At 48.4% G+C, this 19,803-nt stretch overlaps 3 protein-coding genes across 14 annotated transcripts in view; 1 reads left to right on the top strand and 2 right to left on the bottom strand.

Moving 5' to 3' along the window:
- The window catches only part of SMC1A (structural maintenance of chromosomes 1A), a 36,643-nt gene extending 33,638 nt beyond the window's left edge, over positions 1–3,005 (bottom strand). The window contains exon 1 of one of the 2 annotated variants that reach the window (XM_023633795.2): positions 2,741–3,005. In XM_023633795.2, coding sequence (XP_023489563.1) covers positions 2,741–2,849 — 109 coding nt within the window. In that variant the 5' untranslated portion in view covers positions 2,850–3,005. Of the gene's footprint in view, positions 1–2,133; positions 2,308–2,740 lie in introns of those variants that run through there. The other variant, XM_023633796.2, reaches the window with a different exon arrangement.
- On the top strand, positions 2,295–16,773 carry RIBC1 (RIB43A domain with coiled-coils 1). Of its 10 annotated transcripts, none has more exons than XM_070257753.1 (9): positions 2,295–2,478; positions 3,103–3,265; positions 3,590–3,704; positions 8,396–8,512; positions 9,755–9,836; positions 10,030–10,374; positions 15,477–15,595; positions 16,026–16,420; positions 16,529–16,773. In XM_070257753.1, exons 4-9 carry the CDS (start codon positions 8,441–8,443, stop codon positions 16,608–16,610), a joined length of 1,095 nt encoding a protein of 364 aa, XP_070113854.1. In that variant the 5' UTR covers positions 2,295–2,478; positions 3,103–3,265; positions 3,590–3,704; positions 8,396–8,440; the 3' UTR covers positions 16,611–16,773. The 10 variants fall into 10 exon arrangements, with proteins under 10 accessions (XP_070113854.1, XP_070113853.1, XP_014584402.1 ...); XM_070257752.1 differs by lacking the exon at positions 2,295–2,478 and adding an exon at positions 2,524–2,663; XM_014728916.3 differs by lacking the exon at positions 2,295–2,478 and adding an exon at positions 5,352–5,460 and having other exon boundaries at positions 2,835–3,265.
- Positions 16,774–16,924: 151 nt separating this feature from the next.
- Positions 16,925–19,448, bottom strand: HSD17B10 (hydroxysteroid 17-beta dehydrogenase 10). Of its 2 annotated transcripts, none has more exons than XM_001495307.6 (6): positions 19,221–19,448; positions 18,707–18,871; positions 17,904–18,068; positions 17,647–17,775; positions 17,457–17,565; positions 16,925–17,258 (listed from the first exon to the last, which is right to left on the bottom strand). In XM_001495307.6, the coding sequence occupies exons 1-6, from the start codon at positions 19,245–19,247 to the stop codon at positions 17,068–17,070; spliced, it is 786 nt and encodes a 261-aa protein (XP_001495357.1). In that variant the 5' UTR covers positions 19,248–19,448; the 3' UTR covers positions 16,925–17,067. The 2 variants fall into 2 exon arrangements, with proteins under 2 accessions (XP_001495357.1, XP_014584403.1); XM_014728917.3 differs by having other exon boundaries at positions 19,008–19,264.
- Between the last annotated feature and the right edge of the window lie 355 nt (positions 19,449–19,803).

Below are 19,803 nucleotides of genomic sequence, written 5' to 3'. Positions count from 1 at the left end.
CAGAAAAAAAAATTTTTTTTTAATTTAGACTGGGATGGGGCGGAGGGACAATCTCTATCAATTCCATCTTAAGATTCTCCCCAAATATGTTATATGACCTTGAACCGAGGACCTGATTTCCAATACCTTTGTACCCAGCTATAAAAATGGCAGCCCAGGTCCTTCCATGGAGGGATTATAAGACAGCATTAAGGGCTTGGGTTCTAGTCCAATAGACCAGGTTCTAATCTTAATTTCACTACTTCTCAGCTGACCTTCCATTCCCTCATCTGGAAAATGTGAAAAACCATGACTCATAAATAAAGCATCTGAAACAATGCTTGGCACATAGTTCTCTGTTGGAGTGGCAGGAGCACAGACTATGAAGTACGGCAGGCATGGGTTCTGATCCTAGCTCTGAGAATCAGTTAGTATGCAAGTGATCACAACTCTCTGTGCCTTAGTCTCCTCATCTATAAAAGGAGATAATGGTGTCTCCTTCCTAGGGTCACTGTGAGAATTTAAATGTAAAAGGTCTCAATAAATAAAGGACTTGACACATAGTAGGTACTCAATAAATGGCAGTTCTATCCTAACAACAGGTCTAGACCCAGCTCTCTCATCCACAGCAGGACTAGCACATCACACAGACCAGGAGTCAGCCTTTTAGGCACCCATTTCCAACCTTTGCGCTTCTCCCATGCTTTCCAGGGACAGTAAGAACATCTCACAACCAAAGACCTTCCTATTCGCTATCATTCAATATTGTAAACATTTTTATAACATGTATTATGAGTTAAACACTGATAAAACATTTTAAGAAATGTCTTCTTTGGGGTACTCATAGCCCAGAGATGAAGATACAAAAACATATACCATGAACACAAAACAGAAGAAAATAAATGTGTACCAGGAGTCTACTGTGTGCCAGAGAGGAATTCACTCAGGGGAATCAAGGAATGCCTTGTGGAGGTCGGCACTGAAGAATGGGAGAAGTGGGGGCAGTCAGATCAAAGGCCTTTTCTGAACAATTGCATATACAAATCTATCCGCGACGAGGGGACTGAGTGCCAAGAGGTGTATTCCGGCTCTTTCCACAGGGGCCACCACACCAAAATCCTAAGAAACTGAAGTGGCACTCCAAGCATCAGACCTTTAGGCTAGTGGTTGTCAAAGGAGGTGGAGAGGGGGAATAATTTTACCCCACTCAGGGGACATCTGGCAATGTCTGGAGACATTTTTGGTTGTCACACCTGGGAGGTGGGGGCGCCACTGTCATTTAGTGGGTAGAAGCCACGGATGCCACTAAACATCCCATAATGCACAGGACCAACCCCACAGTAAAGAATTATTTTGCTGGAAATGTCAGTAGTGCTGCTGCTGAGAAACCCTGCTCCACATAGAGAGCCAAACCCAGGCAAGACTCAAGGGAAGGTCATCAGTTTGAGTTATTTCAGTGAGGGCAGCCCCTCAGGCTAGGAAATTATTTAGCTAGAACATCCCTGAGGTGGAGGAACCCAGTAGGATTCCACAGGGACTGCTTGTTGGGGTGGATGGAAGGAATCCATGGTGCATCATTTAGAGATGGGAAGTTAAGATATGAAATAGAGGCCTTACCTGACTACCTTTCATTTATTTATTTTTTACATTTTCCCCCCAGTTTTACTGAGATATAACTGACATTGTACTAGTTTCAGGTGTACAACCTAACGATTCCATATTTATACATATCGTGAAACGATCACCACAATAAGTTTAGTTAACATCTATCACCTTACATGGTTACAATTTTTTTTGTGGTGATGAGACCTTTTAAGATCTTTTCTCTCAGCAACTTTCAAATATACAATATTGTTAACTACTGACCACTCTTTGTAAAGATGCCCACCCAAGTCACTCTATCACATCAACCTAATTTCCCGCACGGCACTTATCATAAACGAAAATTATCTTATTTTCTCCTTGTTTATTATCATCTTTCCCCTCTGGAATGTAAGTTCCCTGAAAGCACGGCCTATTCTATTCTCTGCTGTTTCCACAGTACCTTAAATAATTCCTCATAAAAAACAATAAGCATTCGATAAATTTGGCAAGCGAATGAGTTCTATTAACGGTTTCAGTGGTAGCAAACGGGTGAGTTCAAGGCATTCCCACCTCTGAGATGGGGGTGGAGGGTCGAGACCTCAAGCATTCTAGAGACGCTAGCGCTGGGTCCGCAATTCAAAAGTGCCGCCTCCGGAGGAAAGTAAAAGAAAAAAAAAAAAAAAAGGAGGAAATGGAGCGTACCAACCCGAGGCGGGAGGGGGCGCGGGGCTGAGGGAGAAGTGTACCGCTTGGGAACGGAGGCCACCGGAGGGTTACCAGCAGTCCCACATCTTTCGGAGGATTCAAACAAGGCGGGGAAGCCGGATTCAGCTGGTCCGGCAGAGAACTGCGCGGCCAGCGGCAGGCAGCTGGGTCGGGACGCGCCAGTTTTGGCGGGAGGGGGCAGTGGGCGAGGTAACGCACAGTTCGGCTCGTACCACTCCGGCCGGAACGGGGGCCGCGCAAAGAGCGGGAGTGGGCAACTGACACCTGGGGAAGAGGTTCGAGTCAGATCACCCGAGCGGGGAAATCGGGTCCGGACTGAACCCCTTCAGGAGGAAAGGAACCTGTTTGGGTTCGCGACATTTCAGGTTGCACGGGTGGGTTGTACTACTCTGCTGCCAGATAGGGGGTCCAGGCCGGGACGTGAGCAGGGCCGCAGCCAGGTTTATCTCACCAGAGCCATTGGGTCCAATGATGGCGGTGAACCTCTGAAATGGTCCGATAATCTGTCGACCCTTGTACGACTTAAAGTTCTCGATCTCAATCAGTTTCAGGAAACCCATGACTGCCGCGGCCCCGGCGACGGTACCAAAGGCCGCGCCGTACGCCCGGGAACTGGGGTAGCCCGCGCGGGAAACACCGCAGTGCAGGCCGGGCGGATGGCAAGCCTCGCGAGACTGACTCCAGGCCGAACGGGATTCCCAGCTTCCGGCGCAGGCAGAAACTAGGGGCGGGGCCTTCGAGAGCTTTTGTTGATCCGTTGCCAGGGAGCGAGCTAACGACAGACGTTTGGGCCCCGCCCCCTTTCATGTGCAGGGCAACGCAAGCCCGGGCCAGAGCCTACGAAGTCGTAGACGAGGCGGTAACGGGAAGACACAATAACTTTTGGGATCCGAGGAAGCAGGCGGCACCGGAGCCCACGCTTGCCGAGACAAATCAGAAGTCACAGCAGGGATATGCCCTCCAGGACAAGAGGAAGGTGGGAGCTCGGCTGTGGCTTTAGCCTAGCAGGCCGGAAGGCTCAGACAAGAACAGGGTCAGGAATTGGAAGGACCCCGGGGAGCGGAGGGCTGTACGGGAAAGAAGGGCCAAAGGGAGGATTCGGTATTAGGCGAGCTCAGACCTTGCTGTGGAGTAGGGTTGGAGGTGGAGTCGGGTGGAGGTAGAGGTGGGATGGGTGTAAAGGAGGATGGAGTGTGAATGGAGATGAGGGTACTCTGGAGCGACAGGGATACGGGGTGGGGAAAGCTATGGCCAGAGGTACTGCCCCTATACCCTGCCTCCCTTCTGTTCCTTCAAGCAGAGTTCCGAGACTGCCACTGTAGCTCCAAAATAGTCTTGGACCTGAGCCACTTGTTGGCTACTTGAATCTGGACCCAACCTGGGAGCTTCAAAATTGGTACTCCTTGCTGAGAAAGGTATTTTGTGTGAATCCCTGGCAGTCAGGGTCCCTAAGCCAGTGCTCTCCACCTCTGTGCTTCTATGTTCCTTCCCTTCTCCCCGCTTCATCTTTTTCTCTATGTCTCACCCCCATCCCATGACCTCCTCTCCATCCCCCTCTGCCCCATCGCTTGTTTCGCACTTTCCTCTTCTCTCTCTGCTCCCTGTCCTCCACCCCCATCAACTGCCCTGTTGCCCTCCTTCCTCTTTCCTCCTCTGCCCCTCAACTCTACCCTCTGTCACTTTCCCCTCTCTGTTCCCCATCTATTCTGTCCCTCTCCTCCATCCCCTCATCCCCCATCACCTTATACCTGCTCATTACTAAGGCCAAGTCTTAGCAGTCCAAGAAGTTTAAAATGTCTGCCAAATCTTCCCCTTCAGTGACCTTACATTGTGGTAACAGATGGAATGAGTAGGCTGGAGTTGGTGCTTACACTTAGACATAGAAAGGGTCTGGTGGTTGCCATAGCCATTCCTGTAACTATTTTTAAAATGATGTCTGGAGGCTGGGAAGAGTCTTAAAGTCTTAGAACAAGTCCAGGAAAGTGAGAAAGATTGGTTTATGGGATCTAGTAGAGGGGCCACAAATGAAGTTCAACTGGGAGAAACAGTCACAATCGGGCTGAGGAGATAAAATAACCAAAGGACAACAATCTCATATAACTGACAGGAACTACTGTTCCATTTTAAAAGATGAGATGGAGCTTGGGGGGAAAATCTAATTGGATCCCTACCCCTCACAACATATACCAAATGCAATTCCAAAAGGATTAAAAACTTAAATGAGAAAGGCAAATCTTTAGAAATTTTAGGAGAATATCTTTATGACCTCAAGGGATTTCCTAAATAATAATAACTTCCAAGCCTAAAGGGAAACATTGGTAAATTTGACTGCATTCAAATTCATCCAAATTACAACATAAAGAAAGGGAAAAGATGGGCAAGTGCACACAGAAAGCTTCTAAAGTATTGATAATGTTCTATTTTCTGGATTCTGTGAAGGGTTCACAGGTGTTCATTTGGTTGTTGTGCTTCATAACTTACATGTGCCTTAACCATATTCCTTTGTATGTATCAATTGTTACCATAAAATTATTATCAAATAATAATAAAGTGAAAAGACAAGCCACAAATTGGAGATGTTTGCCACATTTAAACTAAGAAATGATTAATGTATAGAATACATAAGGAACTCCTAAAATTAATAAAGGACAAACAACAACCTGATTTTTTTAATGAACAAAAGATATGAATGGGCACTTCACAAAAAAGCAAACAAAAATGGCCAAACCACACGTGAAAAGATGTGCAACCTCATTAGCAATAAGGAAAATTCCAATTAAAATCGATAATTATAATTTCATACCCAAAAGCTGGCAAAAACGTCTGCAATACCAAGCGTTGGTGAAGATGTAGAGTGACTGGAGTTTTTATACATAATGGTGAAAGCGTGAATTGGTACAATCTCCTTGAAAAACAACTTAGCATTATCTCGTATAGTTAAATATGCTTATGCCCTATGAGCCAGCCCTTCTACTCCTAGATGTATGCTAGAGAAACTTTCCCACCTGTATATATGTCTCTTTTAATCTACAAGTTCCTCCTCCCTCTTTTTTCTCTTGCAGGTAAAAGAAAATAAACTGGGTTGTTTGTGCTGCAGAGTTCTAGTCTCTCTTGAACCCACCTCAATCAGGATTTCATCCCCACAGCTCCACCAAAACTGTTCTTGTCAAGGTCATCAGCAACCCTCATGTTACTAAATCAGTCAGTTCTCAGTCTTCATCTTACATAACCATCAGTTGCTCACTCTCTCCTCCCAAAAGCACTTTCTTCACTTGGCTTCTCAGACACCACACTCCTGGTTTTTCTCCCACCCTACCAGCCACTCCTCCTTAGCCTCCAGTGCTGGCTCCTCCTCATCCTGTCTCCCCTAGGGCATTCTTATCCATCTGCACCCATTCCCTCAGAGATCTCTTACAGCCTCAGAGCTTTAAATTCCTTTGTATCAGCCAGGATAGGCTAAATTATACTAAAGTTACAAACAACCCAAAAATCTCAGCAGCTTATAAAAACAAAGATTTCTCACTCATTCTTCTTTTCCATTGTGGGTTGGCTGCATCTCTGCTCTGTGTCATCATTCCAGGACCAAGGCTGAAGGAGCAGCCCTTACCTGGGACATTGCCAGTCTCATAGCAAGAATGAAGAGAAAAAGTGGCTATCACACAATGGCTCTTAGTTCTGCTTGGGAATGGCACATATCATTTCTCACATTGCAGTGGGCAAAGCAAATCACGTGGCTAATCTTGAGGGCAACGAGATAAGGATGTATAATCCTTCTGTAGGGAAGAGCAGCAAATCTTTCTGAATAATAAGAAAATTTACCATACCATCTGTATGCTATCAGTGAATATCTAATAGACCTCTCAAACTCAACACTTCCAAAACTGATCTCCTGATCCTCGTCCCATCCCATACTGTCCTCCCTATACAGACTATTCAGTTGATAGCAACTCCATCCCTCTGATTGCCCCAGCCCAAATCCTTGAAGTCATTCTTGATACTGCTCTCACACTACACATTCAATCCACCAGGAAGTCCTGTCAGCTCTGACTTCAAAATATATCCAGAATCTGACCACTTCTGCTGCTACTAATCTGGTGTGAGTCACCACCATCTCTTGCCTGGATGTCTGCAATAGCCTCCTGTCTGGTCTCCCTGCTTCTAGCCTTGCCTCCCCTACTCCCAATCTATTCTTAACACAGCAGCCGGAGTGAGCCTTTAAAAATCAAAGGCAGAACTCATTGCTCCCACTGCTCAAAACCCTTCAGTGGCTGCCTATTTCTCTCCAAGTAAAAGCCACAGCCTTTACAATGGTCTGCAAAGTCCTACATGCTCTGCCTGTCCCCCTTTATCTCTCTAATGTCATTTCCTACCTACCTCTCCTTCACTCACACACTTGCCTCCCTGCTGTTCCCTTGAACGTGTGCCTCTCATGTCCACCTTAAGGCCTTTTGCACTTGACGTCTGGAGTGCTCTCCTCCTAGATATCTGCATAGCTGATTCCCACCTTCTTCAAGTATTTGCTCAAATATTACCTTCTCAGTTATGCCTCCCCGACTTCCATATTTAAAATTGCAACGCTCCCCCCATTTCCTTGGCACTTCCAGTTCCCCTTATCCTGCTCTATATTTCTTTCCCATAGCACTTATTATCTTTTTACAAATTATTTAGTGTACTCTTTATTGTCTGTCTGCCCCCACTAGAAAGTAACCTCCATAAGGACTCAAATTTTTGTCACTTTTGCTCCTTGGTGTCTCTCAAATGCTTAAAGGAGTGTCTGACAGTAGGCATTCCACAAATACTTGTTAAGTGATAGGATGAACATGAGTGAAAAAAGCAAGATGCAGAAGAATACGTACTGCATGATACTTTATAAAGTTCCAAAACAAGAAAATGTTTAAAAATAATGTCCAGGGAATTGTACACACACACAGTATTTTAATTCGCATTAGTAAGGGGATGGTAACATTTTGGATAATGGTTATCTCTTAGGGTAAGGATGAGAGAGAAGGCACTTCAATAGTATTGATCATGTTCTATTTCTTAAGTTGAGGAGCTGGTTCACAGGTCTCCATCTTATCATGCTTCCTAACTTACACATGGGTAATATATATTCTGCAGTCTGTATCAAATATTTCACAGTTACAAAATGTTTAAAAAAAAAAAAAGACTAAACTAGCTATAGGAGGAATTGAGGAATGGTGTTCTGAACAAAGGAACACCTTGTACAAAGGCCCTGAGGTGGGGACAGTTGTTGTGTTGGAGGACTCGATAGGAGGCCAGCGTGCCTGGAGCACTGTAAGCAAGGGAGACAGGGCATGAGATGAATAGGAGAGAGATGCAGGAACCGGATCTTGAATGCCCAAATGGCAAGGAGTTTGGATCTTATTCGAAGTGCACTGGGAAGCCAGGATTTTAAGCAGGTGAGAGACATGATCAGATTTATGTCTGCAAAAGTGTTTTTGGCTGTGGCTTTGGCTGGCTGACCTGCCAAAAGTGGGCTTTCCAAAATATGAAGGAACACAGGCAAATTTAAGCCCTTTAACCTTTCATTTGACTAGAGAGTAAGTAATAAAAATAAAGGGGGAATGGTAGTGCTGTTTACTGAAATGGGGAAAACTGAATAGAGCATAATGTGAAAGGGGGAGAGTTGTAAATGAGTTTGAGACGTGGAAAGGTGAGCAGGGGTCAGATTATGAAGACTCTTTTAAATCTGGCAGGGGGTGGTGGACTTTATCTTGTAAATGCTGGGGAGCCATTTGCTTTAAAGCCGCTTTTAAAGGTTTTAAACTGAGGTGTGCCACGGTCAGATTTGCTTTCCGAAAGCTCACTCTGGTAGCAAGTGCAGTGAAAGAAGTAGACAGGGTAACACTGGAGCAAGGGAGGCCAGTGAGGCTCCTGAGAATACTGTCTGGCACCAGATTGTGAGGCCTGAATTAGAGTGGTGACAGTAGAGATGGAGGACCACAGATATGAAATATATTAGGAAGTAAAATCAGTAGGAATCAATAACTGGTGAGATACTGTGGGGAGAAAGGAAAGGGGGTGGCAGTGTAGTCAAGGATGATGGTCAGCACTGATTGGCCATTCCACCTCACTCTTGCTCCAGGTGTATAAGGTAGACCTGTCACCAGATCCCAAGGAGGTAGCAGCCATGGAGGCTAGAAGAAATCAAGAAAAGGAGCGACAGAGCCAAATCTTCAATGTGCGGACCAGACTCATGGGGGTGAGTGGGCAGCACGGACATTCTCAGGGCCAGGGGCCACCTCACTCTTGCACCTAGAGAATGTGGCAGTGCCTGTTACATCCCTTCCCTGATCTGAGCAGCCCTAGGGCTGGAGAGGATGGAGGAGGGTAGAAGACACCCAGCCCTAGGGGTAGGAAGGGCCTGGGAAGGGGCCTGGGGGTTCAGGGGAAAAGACTAGGGGAAGAGGAGCTGGTGACAGCTGACTCTTCTCCAGTCAGCTCTGGGCCAAGTGGCCTGGTTCTCGAGAGACTGGCAACATGGAGCCAAAAGAAGTCCAAAGAATATTTAGGGGGCCAGCCCCGTAGCCAAGTGGTTAAGTTTGTGCACTCTGCTTCGTCAGCCAGGGTTTTGCTGGTTTGGATCCTGGGCGTGGACATGGCACCGCTCATCAGGCCATGCTGAGGTGGCGTCCCACACAGCAGAGCCAGAAGGACTGACAACTAGAATATACAACTATGTACTGGGGGGCTTTGGGGAGGAGAAGAAGAAAAAAAGACAAGATTGGCAACAGATGTCAGCTCAGGTGCCAATCTTTAAAAGAAAAAATTTTTTTAAAGAATATTTGGTATTGCACATGCCTAAACTCTTTCTGGAAGGCTACCTAAGAAACTGTTAACTGGGCTGAGGGGTTGAGATGGGAAGGACACTTACTCTTCACTAAACTGTATTCCCTTTTACACTATTTTGAAATGTCTTAAATGAGTTATAATCAAAACAATGAGAAAATATTGATAGTTTAAGAGAAAATAGATTGCTGGGTGGGTGGATAAAGGGGGGATGCAGCATGGTATTCTGGAAAAGACCCCACACCTATGCTCAAGGGCCAGGTCTGCTGTTTACTGGACGTGTGATTTTGGATGAGTCACCTGTCTTCTCTGTGCTCCAGGCTCCTACTCTGTAAAATGAGGCTAAATAAAGGAAGGGTTGAAGTGAGTATTAACTGATGGTGATGGCTCTGGAAACCAGAGCATAGTGCCTGACACAAGCAAGTAGCTTGCTCAGGGATCAGTGGTGTGATTGAGATCTAGTTGGCAAGTGTTCCCCCAGGGAACTGAATTGAGGGGCTTACAAATCATGCTCAGATGGTGGAACATTATCCAGTAGGTATTGGGGATCTATAGGAGGATTCTGAAGAAGGTAAATTCTGAGCAGTTTGTGTTAGAGCATTCAAGACCTGCTGCTGAGCCCCTACCCTGATTTAGTTAATTTCTTTGGGATCAGATGGATGTTGAAGCCCTGAACAGCCAGGTAGAAAAGCAAAAGCTTCGAGAAGCAACAGAGCGGAGGAAGGAGGCGGCTTATGGTAAAAACCCAAGGCCAGGGGCCAGCCAAGGGGGAAAAGCAAGGGCCTGAGTGGGCTGAGGTAGGGCATCGGAGTGGGGCCTGTCCTGGGGTGTGGCAGGACAAACCAGATGGGCCTTGGGAGCAGAGGCCATGCCAAGTGGACTCTGTCCTTCCCATGGTGCCTTCTTCATGTCCCTGCCCACCACCCCCAGGTACCAACCAGGTGCAGTATGATCTGGTAGCCCAGCTGCTAGACAAGGAACAGGCAGAACGAACACGTCGGCTGGCCAAGAAAGTCCAGGAGTATCGGGAGCAGAAGCAGCAGCTCAAGAACAGGTGTGAATTTGAGCTTTGGGATCCACACCAACTCCAGAATGAATTTCCAGCCCATCTCAGTGACATTGGTCCCCACTGTGGCCCAGCCAGCCTGCAATGGTTCTCTGGGGAGGACCTGTACAGGGCCACGTGCCTGAGAATGCAGCAGGAACAGTTCAGGTACAGCCTGGAGAGGCAGCTGCAGGAGCAACAGCAAGCCAAGGCTGACGAGAAGTGTGCAGGTGAGCAGCCGGGCCCTCCAGGTTGAGACCTAAGGCCTGGCAGGGAGTTGTCCTGAGCCAGGTACAGCACCCAGGACACCAGAATTGTGTGGGGAGGTCCAATTACCCGAAGGGCTGCTGCTGAAAGGTTAGACTGAGCAGACCCCAACCTCCCTGACTTCCTTTAGTAACTGACAGTATAACCATTATCCCGATCAGCCTGGCACTCCATTACCTGGTGGCAGGACAGTAAAGACAAGCCTAACAGCTCTGCCACTTACTAAGCTGGTTTTGGCAAATGAATTTTCCTCTCTGTGCTCCAGTTTCCTCATCTTTAAAATAGGGATAATAATCAACACTATATAGAGTATGGGAAATATATTTCCCATATGAGAATGAAATGAGATACCGTACGTAAAGCAAAACTGTCAGTGCTCAATAACCAGTAGCTATTATTACTATGACATTATCTGTGGCCATGTCCTCCTCTTCCATTAGAGTAAGCCCTTCAAGGGCAAGAATCATCTCTTATCTACTCACACTGCTCACCTTTCAAATCGTCCCTATTATAGTGCCCTGTTCTGTTGTACCACTTATCATAGAAGTAATTTATTCTGAAAGTATCTGTGGAATGTCCGTCTAAAACGTCAGCTCACTGAAGATGAACCACATCTCTCGTTTCCACCCCTGTATCCCAGTTGCCTAGTACAGTGCCTGCCACAGTGTCAGGAGTGCAATAAACCACTGTTGAGTGAACAAGTGAAGACCAAAGTAAACAAGGCAGGCACCCTGCCCTCCAGGAGCCCACAGAACCATGCCTTCCAAAAACTCAGTTTAGAGTAAGAGGAAAACATACATGCACAAGTCACTGATCAGCAAATATGTATGCTTTAACACTGTGTTAGGTACTATGACAGGTACTGTGATAGAAGTATATATATATAGGACATGGAGGCAATATCAATATGGGAGTGGTCAATTCTCACAAGGAAAGGGGGATAGGGCAGGAGGTGGCACAGGTCAGCTGTCAGGAACCAATTTTGGAAACCTGGATACAATTTTGCTAGGGTGAGGAGAGGGAACAAGAAAAGGCCATTCTAGGCAGAGGGAGCAGCAAAAGGAAGAGCACCGGAGCTGTGAATGGTCTGGATGTTTAGGATGCGTCAACAGTTCAGTAGCTGTGCAGCCTAGTGTTGAGGGCTTGGAGGAAGAGAAAATGAGCAAGGACCTTCTACACCAAACTAAGGAATTGTGACTTTATCGTGTAGGCAGTGGGTAGCTGCTTAAGGATTTTAAGCAGAGGAGTGACAAGACCATTTCAACATTCAGCAAATATTAAGCTACCTACTTTGTGCCTGGAACAGTGAACAAAACAGAAAATCCTTACTGTCGTGGGGTTCACACTCTCTAATGGGGACAGACAGACAGTAAACAAGATAAAATAGTGAAATATATAAGGTGCCTTAAGATAATTGTTAGGGAGAAAAACAAAGCACCAAAAGAAGATATGGGGACTTTTGGAAGGGGGTGCACAGCTGCAATTTTACATAAGGGAAACCTGACTGAGGTAGCATTTGAATACAGATCTGAAAATAAGGGAGTGAGCAGTGCAAAGATCTGAGGGAAGAGCTGTCCAGTTAGAGGAAACAGCTAGTGTAAAGACCCTGAGGCAGGAGAGAGGGCATCTGGCATGTCTGAGGCATAACAGTGGAGCCAGAATAGCTGAAGTAGAGTGAGGGGAAGAGTGGTAGGAAGCAAGGAGATCAGGTAGACTATTGCGGCCAAGAGGAAGGTGGCCGCCAGGCAGCCGCGTAGCTATATGATCCTGAAGTTCTGGGGCTGCAGGGAGAGATCTGAGAGCCCTGGGGGGGATGTGCAAATTAACAGAATGCTAAGCCTGGAGCCTGGGGAAAGGGTGAGCAAATGGTGCACTCGGTGAGGGCAAAGGCCAGAGCTGTCTTATTAACCACTACAACCTGGTGACTTACACAGTGCCTGGGACATGGAAGATGCCCAGTAAATGTATCCTGAGTGAACAAATGAGTAGAGGAAAAGGAGTCCATAACAAAGACTAAGAAGGGATCAGGGAGGTAGGAAAAAGATGCATAAAATAATAATAATAATACCAGCTAACCTTTATTAAGCACTTGCTGTGTACCAGGCATGTGCTAAGCTTTCTGCCATGTATTAACTAACTTAATCCTGGCAACAACCCTATGAGGCAATTACCAGTATTATCTCCATTTTCACTGGAGGAAACTGAAGAACAGAGATGTTAAATAACTTGCCCAAAGTCATATAGCTAGTGAGTGATGGAGGTGGGAAGTGAACTCAGGCAGGCTGGCTCCAGAGACCATGCTCTTGATCACTACACCGTACTTGCCTTCTCTCAGTCCATGAGAAAGTGGGGACTCAGAGGCCAAGGGAGGAGTTTCAGAGAGGGAGTCGTGAATAATGTCAAATGCTCTGGAGAAGTTCATATAGGAAGAGAAACCTGTCTATTGAATTTGGAAATTAGGAGTGTTTGGTGCTTTCTGTCAGAGCAGTTGCAGTGGCATTGTGGGGCCAGTGGCCCAATAGCAGTAGGCAGGTGTACAAGAAGGTAGAACAAGGCAACAGGGACAACAGAATGCTGAGGGAGAGTCTGTGTGTAATGGAAGGAAGAAGCATATGCTGATTCCTTGAGATACCCGGAGTCAAATCCCAACCTACTACTTGCCAGCTGTGTAACCTTGGGCATTTTACTTCACCTCTGGACTTCTTGGTGTCCCCATCTGAAAAATGGGGCTGATCTTTTCCTCTCTGGGTTGCTGTGAAGGGTGAAATGAAACAGTGCACCCCTATCCTCCCTTCCCCCCTGCTCTCCAGTCTCTGAAGTCCGTGTCCCTGTTCCTCTTCAAAGCCAAGCCTTCAGCCTATGCTCTGGACCCCATTCTCCCTCCCCACCCCCGGCTGTACTCCCTGGGGTATCCTCCCTCTGTGTTCTCAACATTTCCCCTTCCACTGGCCCCTTCCGTGCAGGCTGCAAAGATGCTTACATCTAACCCATCTTGAAAAAACAAAAGCCTCCCTCCACCCTGTGATTCCTCTGGTTTCCTTTATAGCCTACTTTTTGAAAACTCTGTTTCTACTTGCTGTCTTTTCTTCCTAACTTTCCAGTCACACCTCAACTCTCTGAGATCTCATTTCTCCCCACACAACTTCACTGACACTACTCTTGCTAAAATCAACAATGCCCTTTGTGTCATCAGGTACAAAAGGTTCTGTTTAGTCTTTTCTCCTTGACCAGACCTTTCTTGCTACACTTGACTCTGACCACATCTTCCTTCCTGAACCTTTCTCCTCCTTGGCTTCTATGACAGCACATTCTGCTCATAGCTCTCTGACCATTCCTTCTCTGTCTGCCCTTTGTGGGTTTCTCTTCTTCCTACTCCTTCCTTCTTGAGACTTTGTCCCTGGCACACTGCTTTCCCTACCCTGCATACTTACCTCAGGTGCCCTTGGCCCTCATTCTGGTTTCAGCTACCATGTCACCACCTCTGTGTTAAGGACTCTCTACCTACAGAATCAGATATCCATATGCCTGCTGAGCACCTCCAACTCAGCTTCCTTAACAGAATTCATCAGTGCCCCTAACCTGCTCTTCATTCTGTATCTTCTACTTCTGGTGGTGGTCACACCATGCACCCAGCCCTCCAAGCCAGGACCCTGGGAAGCATCACTGCATCTTCTCTCCCTTACTCCCTCATCCAATCCATCAATGAAGCAGGCTGATGTAACCTCCTATATATTTCCCCTCCATCCTTTCCATCACCAGCCTGGTTTGAGCTCTCCCAATTGGCCTACTACAATAGCCTCCAACATGGCTTCCCTACCTCCATTGTCTCCCACCAGCCTGACCTCTATACTTGCCACCAGAAGGAGCCTTCTAAAATGCAAATCTACCCATGTCACCCCCTTGCTTTCAATCCTTCCGTGTTCCCCACCACCTTCAAGTCAAGTTTCTGGCCCTTAGTCTGGCCCCTGCAAAGCTCTCTAGCCACTTGCATTTTATGCTCCAGCAAGAGCAGACTATTTGTAGTTTAAGATACAGAGCATGCTGTATCTTGCTTTCCTTCATTCATATGACAAATATTTATTGAGCACCTAACTATGTGCCAGGTTCTGATCTAGGTGCTGGGGCATGGTAGTGAATAAAACAGACAAAAATCCCTGCCCTCACAAAGGTTACCTTCTACGAGGAAAGGGACAAGCAGGAGACAAAATAATTAAGTAAAATGTAGAGTATATTGGATGGTGACAAACGCTAGGGAGAAAATAAATCAAGGAAGGGGGGATAAATGTTAGGGGCAGGCAGGTTGCAACTTTAGGTAGGAGAGACAGGGAAGGCCTCACTGACGTGGTAACATTTGGGCAAAGACTTGAGTGAAGCAAGACAGCATGAGCCAAGACTAACATCTCTTGCAAATCCCTGAGGCAGGAGGGTCTGACATGTTCTAGAAACAGCAAGGAGACCACTGTGGCTGGATTGAAACAAAGTGTCAATACCTTTGTTCATACTGTGCCAGCAGCCTGGAGTGCCCTTTGCTTTTTCTGCCTATATGCAACACATATTGCAAGGGTCACCTCCTCCTGGAAGCCTTGCTCTCACCCACCACCCAAAGCTCTCATAATGCCCTGTACAAATCTCTGTCACTGCCCTTACCGCACTGTGATATGATGATCTGTGTTTGATCCGTCTCCTCCACTAGACAGGGAGCTCTCCGAGGACAGGATCTAAGTCTGTGGTGTCCTCAGAGCCCAACACATAGCCCTTAGACTGAGCCTCAGAGAGATGAAATGATTTCCCCAAGGTCACACAGCTCAGAAGCAACAGAGCTGGCACTGGGACCCAGGCCATTGGAGGCATCTTTCAGTTAGGCACTTCAGAAGTCCTTGTTGTTGCCACTTTGGCTATCCCTAGCCCCAAAGAGTAGCTCCTTCCACATCCCTACAATTAGGACATTACCCACCACCAACGTACATATACACACATCCCCAAAGTTTGTTGAACAAATGGCTGAATGAGTGAACCAGGAATGAAGCAGGCCAATACAGTGCCCTGGCCATATTTTTCTGTGTAGATATGCTCAGTGACCAGCTTCGCCTAGCCATGGACATGCGGGCCACCCAGCTGGCCAAGCTGGAGGAGTCCTGTCGCGTGGCCATGATGTCCGCCATGGCCAACGCCAACAAAGCCCAGGTAGGGCCTGATGGATCTAGTACACTGGGCTCTCCCAAACCCCCTGAACAAAGTCCTGGGGAACCGTGGCCACATCTTTCCCCTCACAACACTTCTCGAATCAACACCAGCCTTCTTGTCTACCTGAGGACCTCCCCCTTCACCTAAGGGTCCTCTAAGGGCAGAAGATGCCCTTCCCCACCTCCAGACTCAGGATGACTTGAGAACACTGCCCTCCCTTCCCCAGCCTCTCAGTCTAAGGGCTTCCAGAAGGCAGGGAAGTTCCCTGCCCATTCCACCCCTTCCTCCACCTTAGGTCATTCACAGGCCATGCAATATCTGTTCCTTCTCTCCTTGAGATGGAGGAGAGTAGGGCCATGTCCCCCCTCCCCTGTGACTGAGACTTCCCTGAGATTGGGCACCCAAATGCTCACATTCGGGGGCCCACCAGGCAGCTGAGCTGGCTGAGCGGCAGCACTGTGAGCATCAGTGCGAACAGGAGGCCAACCTCATGGAGATCCAGAACCAGATCACAAGAGACCTGCTGACTGAGAATCCCCAGGTCGCCCAACACCCTATGGCTCCCCACTGGGTCCTGCCCTATTGCTGGAAAGGTATGATTCCAGAGCAGCAACCTGCCATCAGGAGAGTCCAAGAGGCACAACACTCTGAAAAGGAGGCACAGCGCCAGGCTGAACAAGCACTGGATGCTGAATGGGAAAGCCAGGCCATGCGCTCAGCCCAGGCAGCAATGGAGCTAGAAGAGCAGGAGAGGGAACTGTGTGCTGAATTTCGGAGGGGGCTGGGTTCCTTCAACCAGCAGCTGGCTAAGGAGCAAAATGCCCAGTGAGTTCTGGGGTGGCAGCAGGAATAAATGCCAAAGGGAGGGGGGATGGCAAGGGACAGGGAAAGAGGGAAAGCCCATCAGCTGAGGCCTCTGGACTTCTTTCACAGGCAGAATTATCTGAATTCAATAATCTACACCAATCAACCTACAGCCCAATATCACCTACAGTTCAACACCAGCAGCCGCTGAGCTCAGGATGGTCATCTCTCCCTTCTCCCTCATCAAGCTCACAGAGGCCAGGAGTAAGAGAGGAAAATGCTGCAGACCCCCTTCCCCAATCCATTCCCCAGAAGGAGAGAGCTGAGCCAATATCCCCACCTTCGACCCTAGGTAATAAAGTTATTCACTAGAATCAAGGCCATGTGTTATAAAAGGACACAAAAGGTGTGAGGTACTGCCTTTCCCACCCTACCCCTGGGCTCTGAGCATCCAACCCTGTCAGAGTCTTCACCCAATCACCTTTCTTCCCCATGCCAGTTCCTTCAGCACACAGCACTGCCCACTCCCTATGAGAAATAGACACTTTATTAGGCACAGAGGGTGACTGGTGGGCAGTCACAAAATGGCTACTGGGCTTCCTCCCAAGCTGGAGTATAATACTCCAGTGGAAGGAGGAGCAGAGGACCATGTGTTTTCTCTGCCCTCTTTAAGGCTGCATGCGGATGGCCCCATCCAGCCGGATGACCTCTCCATTGATGAATGGGTTCTCAATGATGGCCTGTACCAGATGAGCATACTCAGCAGGGTCGCCCAGTCGGCTCGGGAAGGGCACCTGGCTGGCCAGGAAGTTGCGCACTTTCTCTGGGAGGCTGGTCAGCAGTGGGGTGCCAAATAGGCCTAGACAAGACAGCCAGAGTCAGAGGACCATCATTGCTTCCACATTTACCCAGTCCCTCCTCACCTTAGCCCTACTTGGGTGCTTCCATATGTCCAGAGATGGAAGGCTACTGCTGCTCAGGTGGTGAATACTTTCCCCTCTCTATTGCCCATGAATCTCACCCAATCCCAGGTGTGGCAGGGAAGGGATATGTCTACCTGGAGCAATGGTCATCACCCGGATGCCCATGGGCGCCAGATCCCGAGCAATGGGCAGTGTCATGCCCACTATGCCCCCCTTGGAAGCAGAGTATGCAGCTTGTCCAACCTGGAGAAGGAGGAGAAGTCATAGGTAGGAAGGCCCCAACAAGTCATCAAGAAGGCACTAGCCTTGACCCTGCCCACATACCTGGCCCTCAAAGGCAGCCACGCTGGCAGTGTTGATGATAACTCCACGCTGGCCTCCCTGATCTGGTTCATTCTGGCCCATCTCACCAGCCACCAGGCGGATCACATTGAAGGTGCCTACGAGATTCACCTGGAGGACAAGTAGAGCCATAGCGTAAGACCTAAAGCAAAGGCAGACTTTTGTCCCCTAAAAGCCCTTGGGGGCACCCACAGCCTGATACCTCTTACTCCTACCCTGGAGAACGTCCAAGGCCTTACATTGAGAACTCGCTGGAAGTCATCCAAGGTATGGGCCCGGCTCTTCTTTAAGTTGTATGTCTTGATGGCCACTGCAATGCCTGCACAGTTGACTGCCACATCCACACGGCCAAACTTTTCTTTTGCTAGAGTCAGGGCTGCTTGCACGTCCTTCTCTGAGGTCACCTTCAAAGGGAAAAGTGGAGGTTTTCACCTCGCAGCACATACACTCACCACTAAACCCGGGGGGAGGGGAGGGGTGGTCCAGTGTTTGAGTGACAACAGAATTATGTAAGCAAAGGAGAGGCCAAGAGAGAAAACTCCAGAGTGGGGCAAAGGTGAAAATGTTAGGTACTATAGAGCAGTGTTTCAAAACATTTTTCAAATCTATCCCCTGTTTTGATAAACTCACATACCCCTGGAGAGTCTCAATTGCTGTCGATCAAAGCAGTTTTGAGAATTAGATATAAAGATAAACTAGCTTTTCCTAACCCTACCTGCTAAGATGATTTCATAAAGCTTTACTTTCTGTAGTTTATTTCATGAAAAGTGTTTTGACTTTGTAAACATAAAATTACAGGGCATAATATGCATTTCCAAACTATACACACCCTCTCCAGGAGATTCTGATATGTCCCATCCCCACGGTTGTGAATCCCAGCTTTAGAGATTCCTTATCGCAGGTGCCCCCACAGTGCTTGACGGACGGTTCAAGACAAAACGGACAGGGAAATGGGTCCATTGCCCACACTCTTATGAGAGAGCACCCCACGGGTTCCCAGGCCGGTGTCCGTGACCTATGCACACGAAGTGACTCCACTTACGTCGGCTGGGGCGAAGGCGCAGCTCTTCCCTAACTTCTTGGCCTGGGTCTCCCCATCCGAGTTGGGCAGGTCTAGAAGCACAGCAGTGGCCCCCTGCCCCACCAGTCGCTCCGCCGTGGCCAGGCCTAAGCCCGAGGCTCCTCCGGTTATGACGGCAACCAGGCCCTGTGAAGAGGGGCACAGTCAAGGGTTACACTGTGCAGACCACTCCCACCCTTTCATCTGCCGGTTCTCCAGGCCTCTGTGAGGGAGGTTTCTGGTCACCCCTGCAGAGTGACCCAGGTGCGTCTCCTCTCCTTACCGATGGGTGTCTCATCTCCAGGCGGCCCACCCAGTCACTCCACATACACATGCCGCGGAGAGCTGCCCTTCACCTCCAGAGCCCAACCGCCGCAATACCAGGCCTAGATAAGAGTGACGCTTTCTCCCAGCACCAATCCTTCCCCCTAGTCCCACCGCCGCGCGGTCCTAGCCAGTGCAGCCGAGCGAGCAGCAGGGGAGAAAACCCGGCTACCTTCACACTCCGACTCGCGGCAGCCATCTTGCGCGGGGCTCTCCACAAGCGGGGCCTTGGGGCGCTCGCTGATTGGCCCGGGCGGAGCCGCGGGGCGGGGCCGGCGAGGCGGGTGATCCGCAGCTCGGGTTGTTCTGGCAAGTGTCGGTGGCTCTGGTCCCCTGCCCAGAGGCCAAGGCCCTAGCAAAGTGCCCCAAGAGTGTTGTTTGTTATTTCACCTGGGGAAGAACCCAATAGCGGCAGCACAATACCGCCCCGCCCTCCGCTCCACTCTTTAGCTGGCCTTTGGCCAGGTGGCCAACTCCGGGGAGCGGGGAAAGGGGGATAGGAGATTGAGTGGGTTCCTTACTCCTCAGAAAAAGCCTTCATTCAAGTATAAACATATCCTAGAGACTCCTATATGCCAGGCTCTGTAGGGGGCACTGGGGATACCCAGAGGAATAATAGGTTCATTGCCTTCCAGGAGGGCATTGTTCACTTGGGAAGAGAGAATTTCAGTACGGACACAAAGGAAGAGACAGCTGCAGCTTCTGGGACACAGACATGGCTATCCAAAGATGGAGATTCTGAGAGCCACATAGAG

This window comes from Equus caballus, chromosome X (assembly GCF_041296265.1).
Source record: "Equus caballus isolate H_3958 breed thoroughbred chromosome X, TB-T2T, whole genome shotgun sequence".
NCBI lineage: Eukaryota > Metazoa > Chordata > Mammalia > Perissodactyla > Equidae > Equus > Equus caballus.
Note: the sequence above shows the minus strand (reverse complement) of the source record. Positions and strands in the feature narration are given on the sequence as shown.

Bases quoted from the DNA above. Each gene is read 5' to 3' on its own strand.
- RIBC1 (XM_005614205.4), top strand. From the start codon at position 3,095: ATGTGCAGGGCAACGCAAGCCCGGGCCAGAGCCTACGAAGTCGTAGAC. The intron at 8,513-9,754 runs GTGAGTGGGCAG...CTTTGGGATCAG, and splicing joins TGCGGACCAGACTCATGGGG to ATGGATGTTGAAGCCCTGAA. The intron at 16,421-16,528 runs GTGAGTTCTGGG...CTTCTTTCACAG, and splicing joins GCTAAGGAGCAAAATGCCCA to GCAGAATTATCTGAATTCAA.
- HSD17B10 (XM_014728917.3), bottom strand. From the start codon at position 19,058: ATGTGTATGTGGAGTGACTGGGTGGGCCGCCTGGAGATGAGACACCCA. The intron at 18,872-19,007 runs GTAAGGAGAGGA...CCCTCTTCACAG, and splicing joins TGGAGATGAGACACCCATCG to GGCCTGGTTGCCGTCATAAC. The intron at 18,069-18,706 runs GTAAGTGGAGTC...TTCCCTTTGAAG, and splicing joins GCGCCTTCGCCCCAGCCGAC to GTGACCTCAGAGAAGGACGT.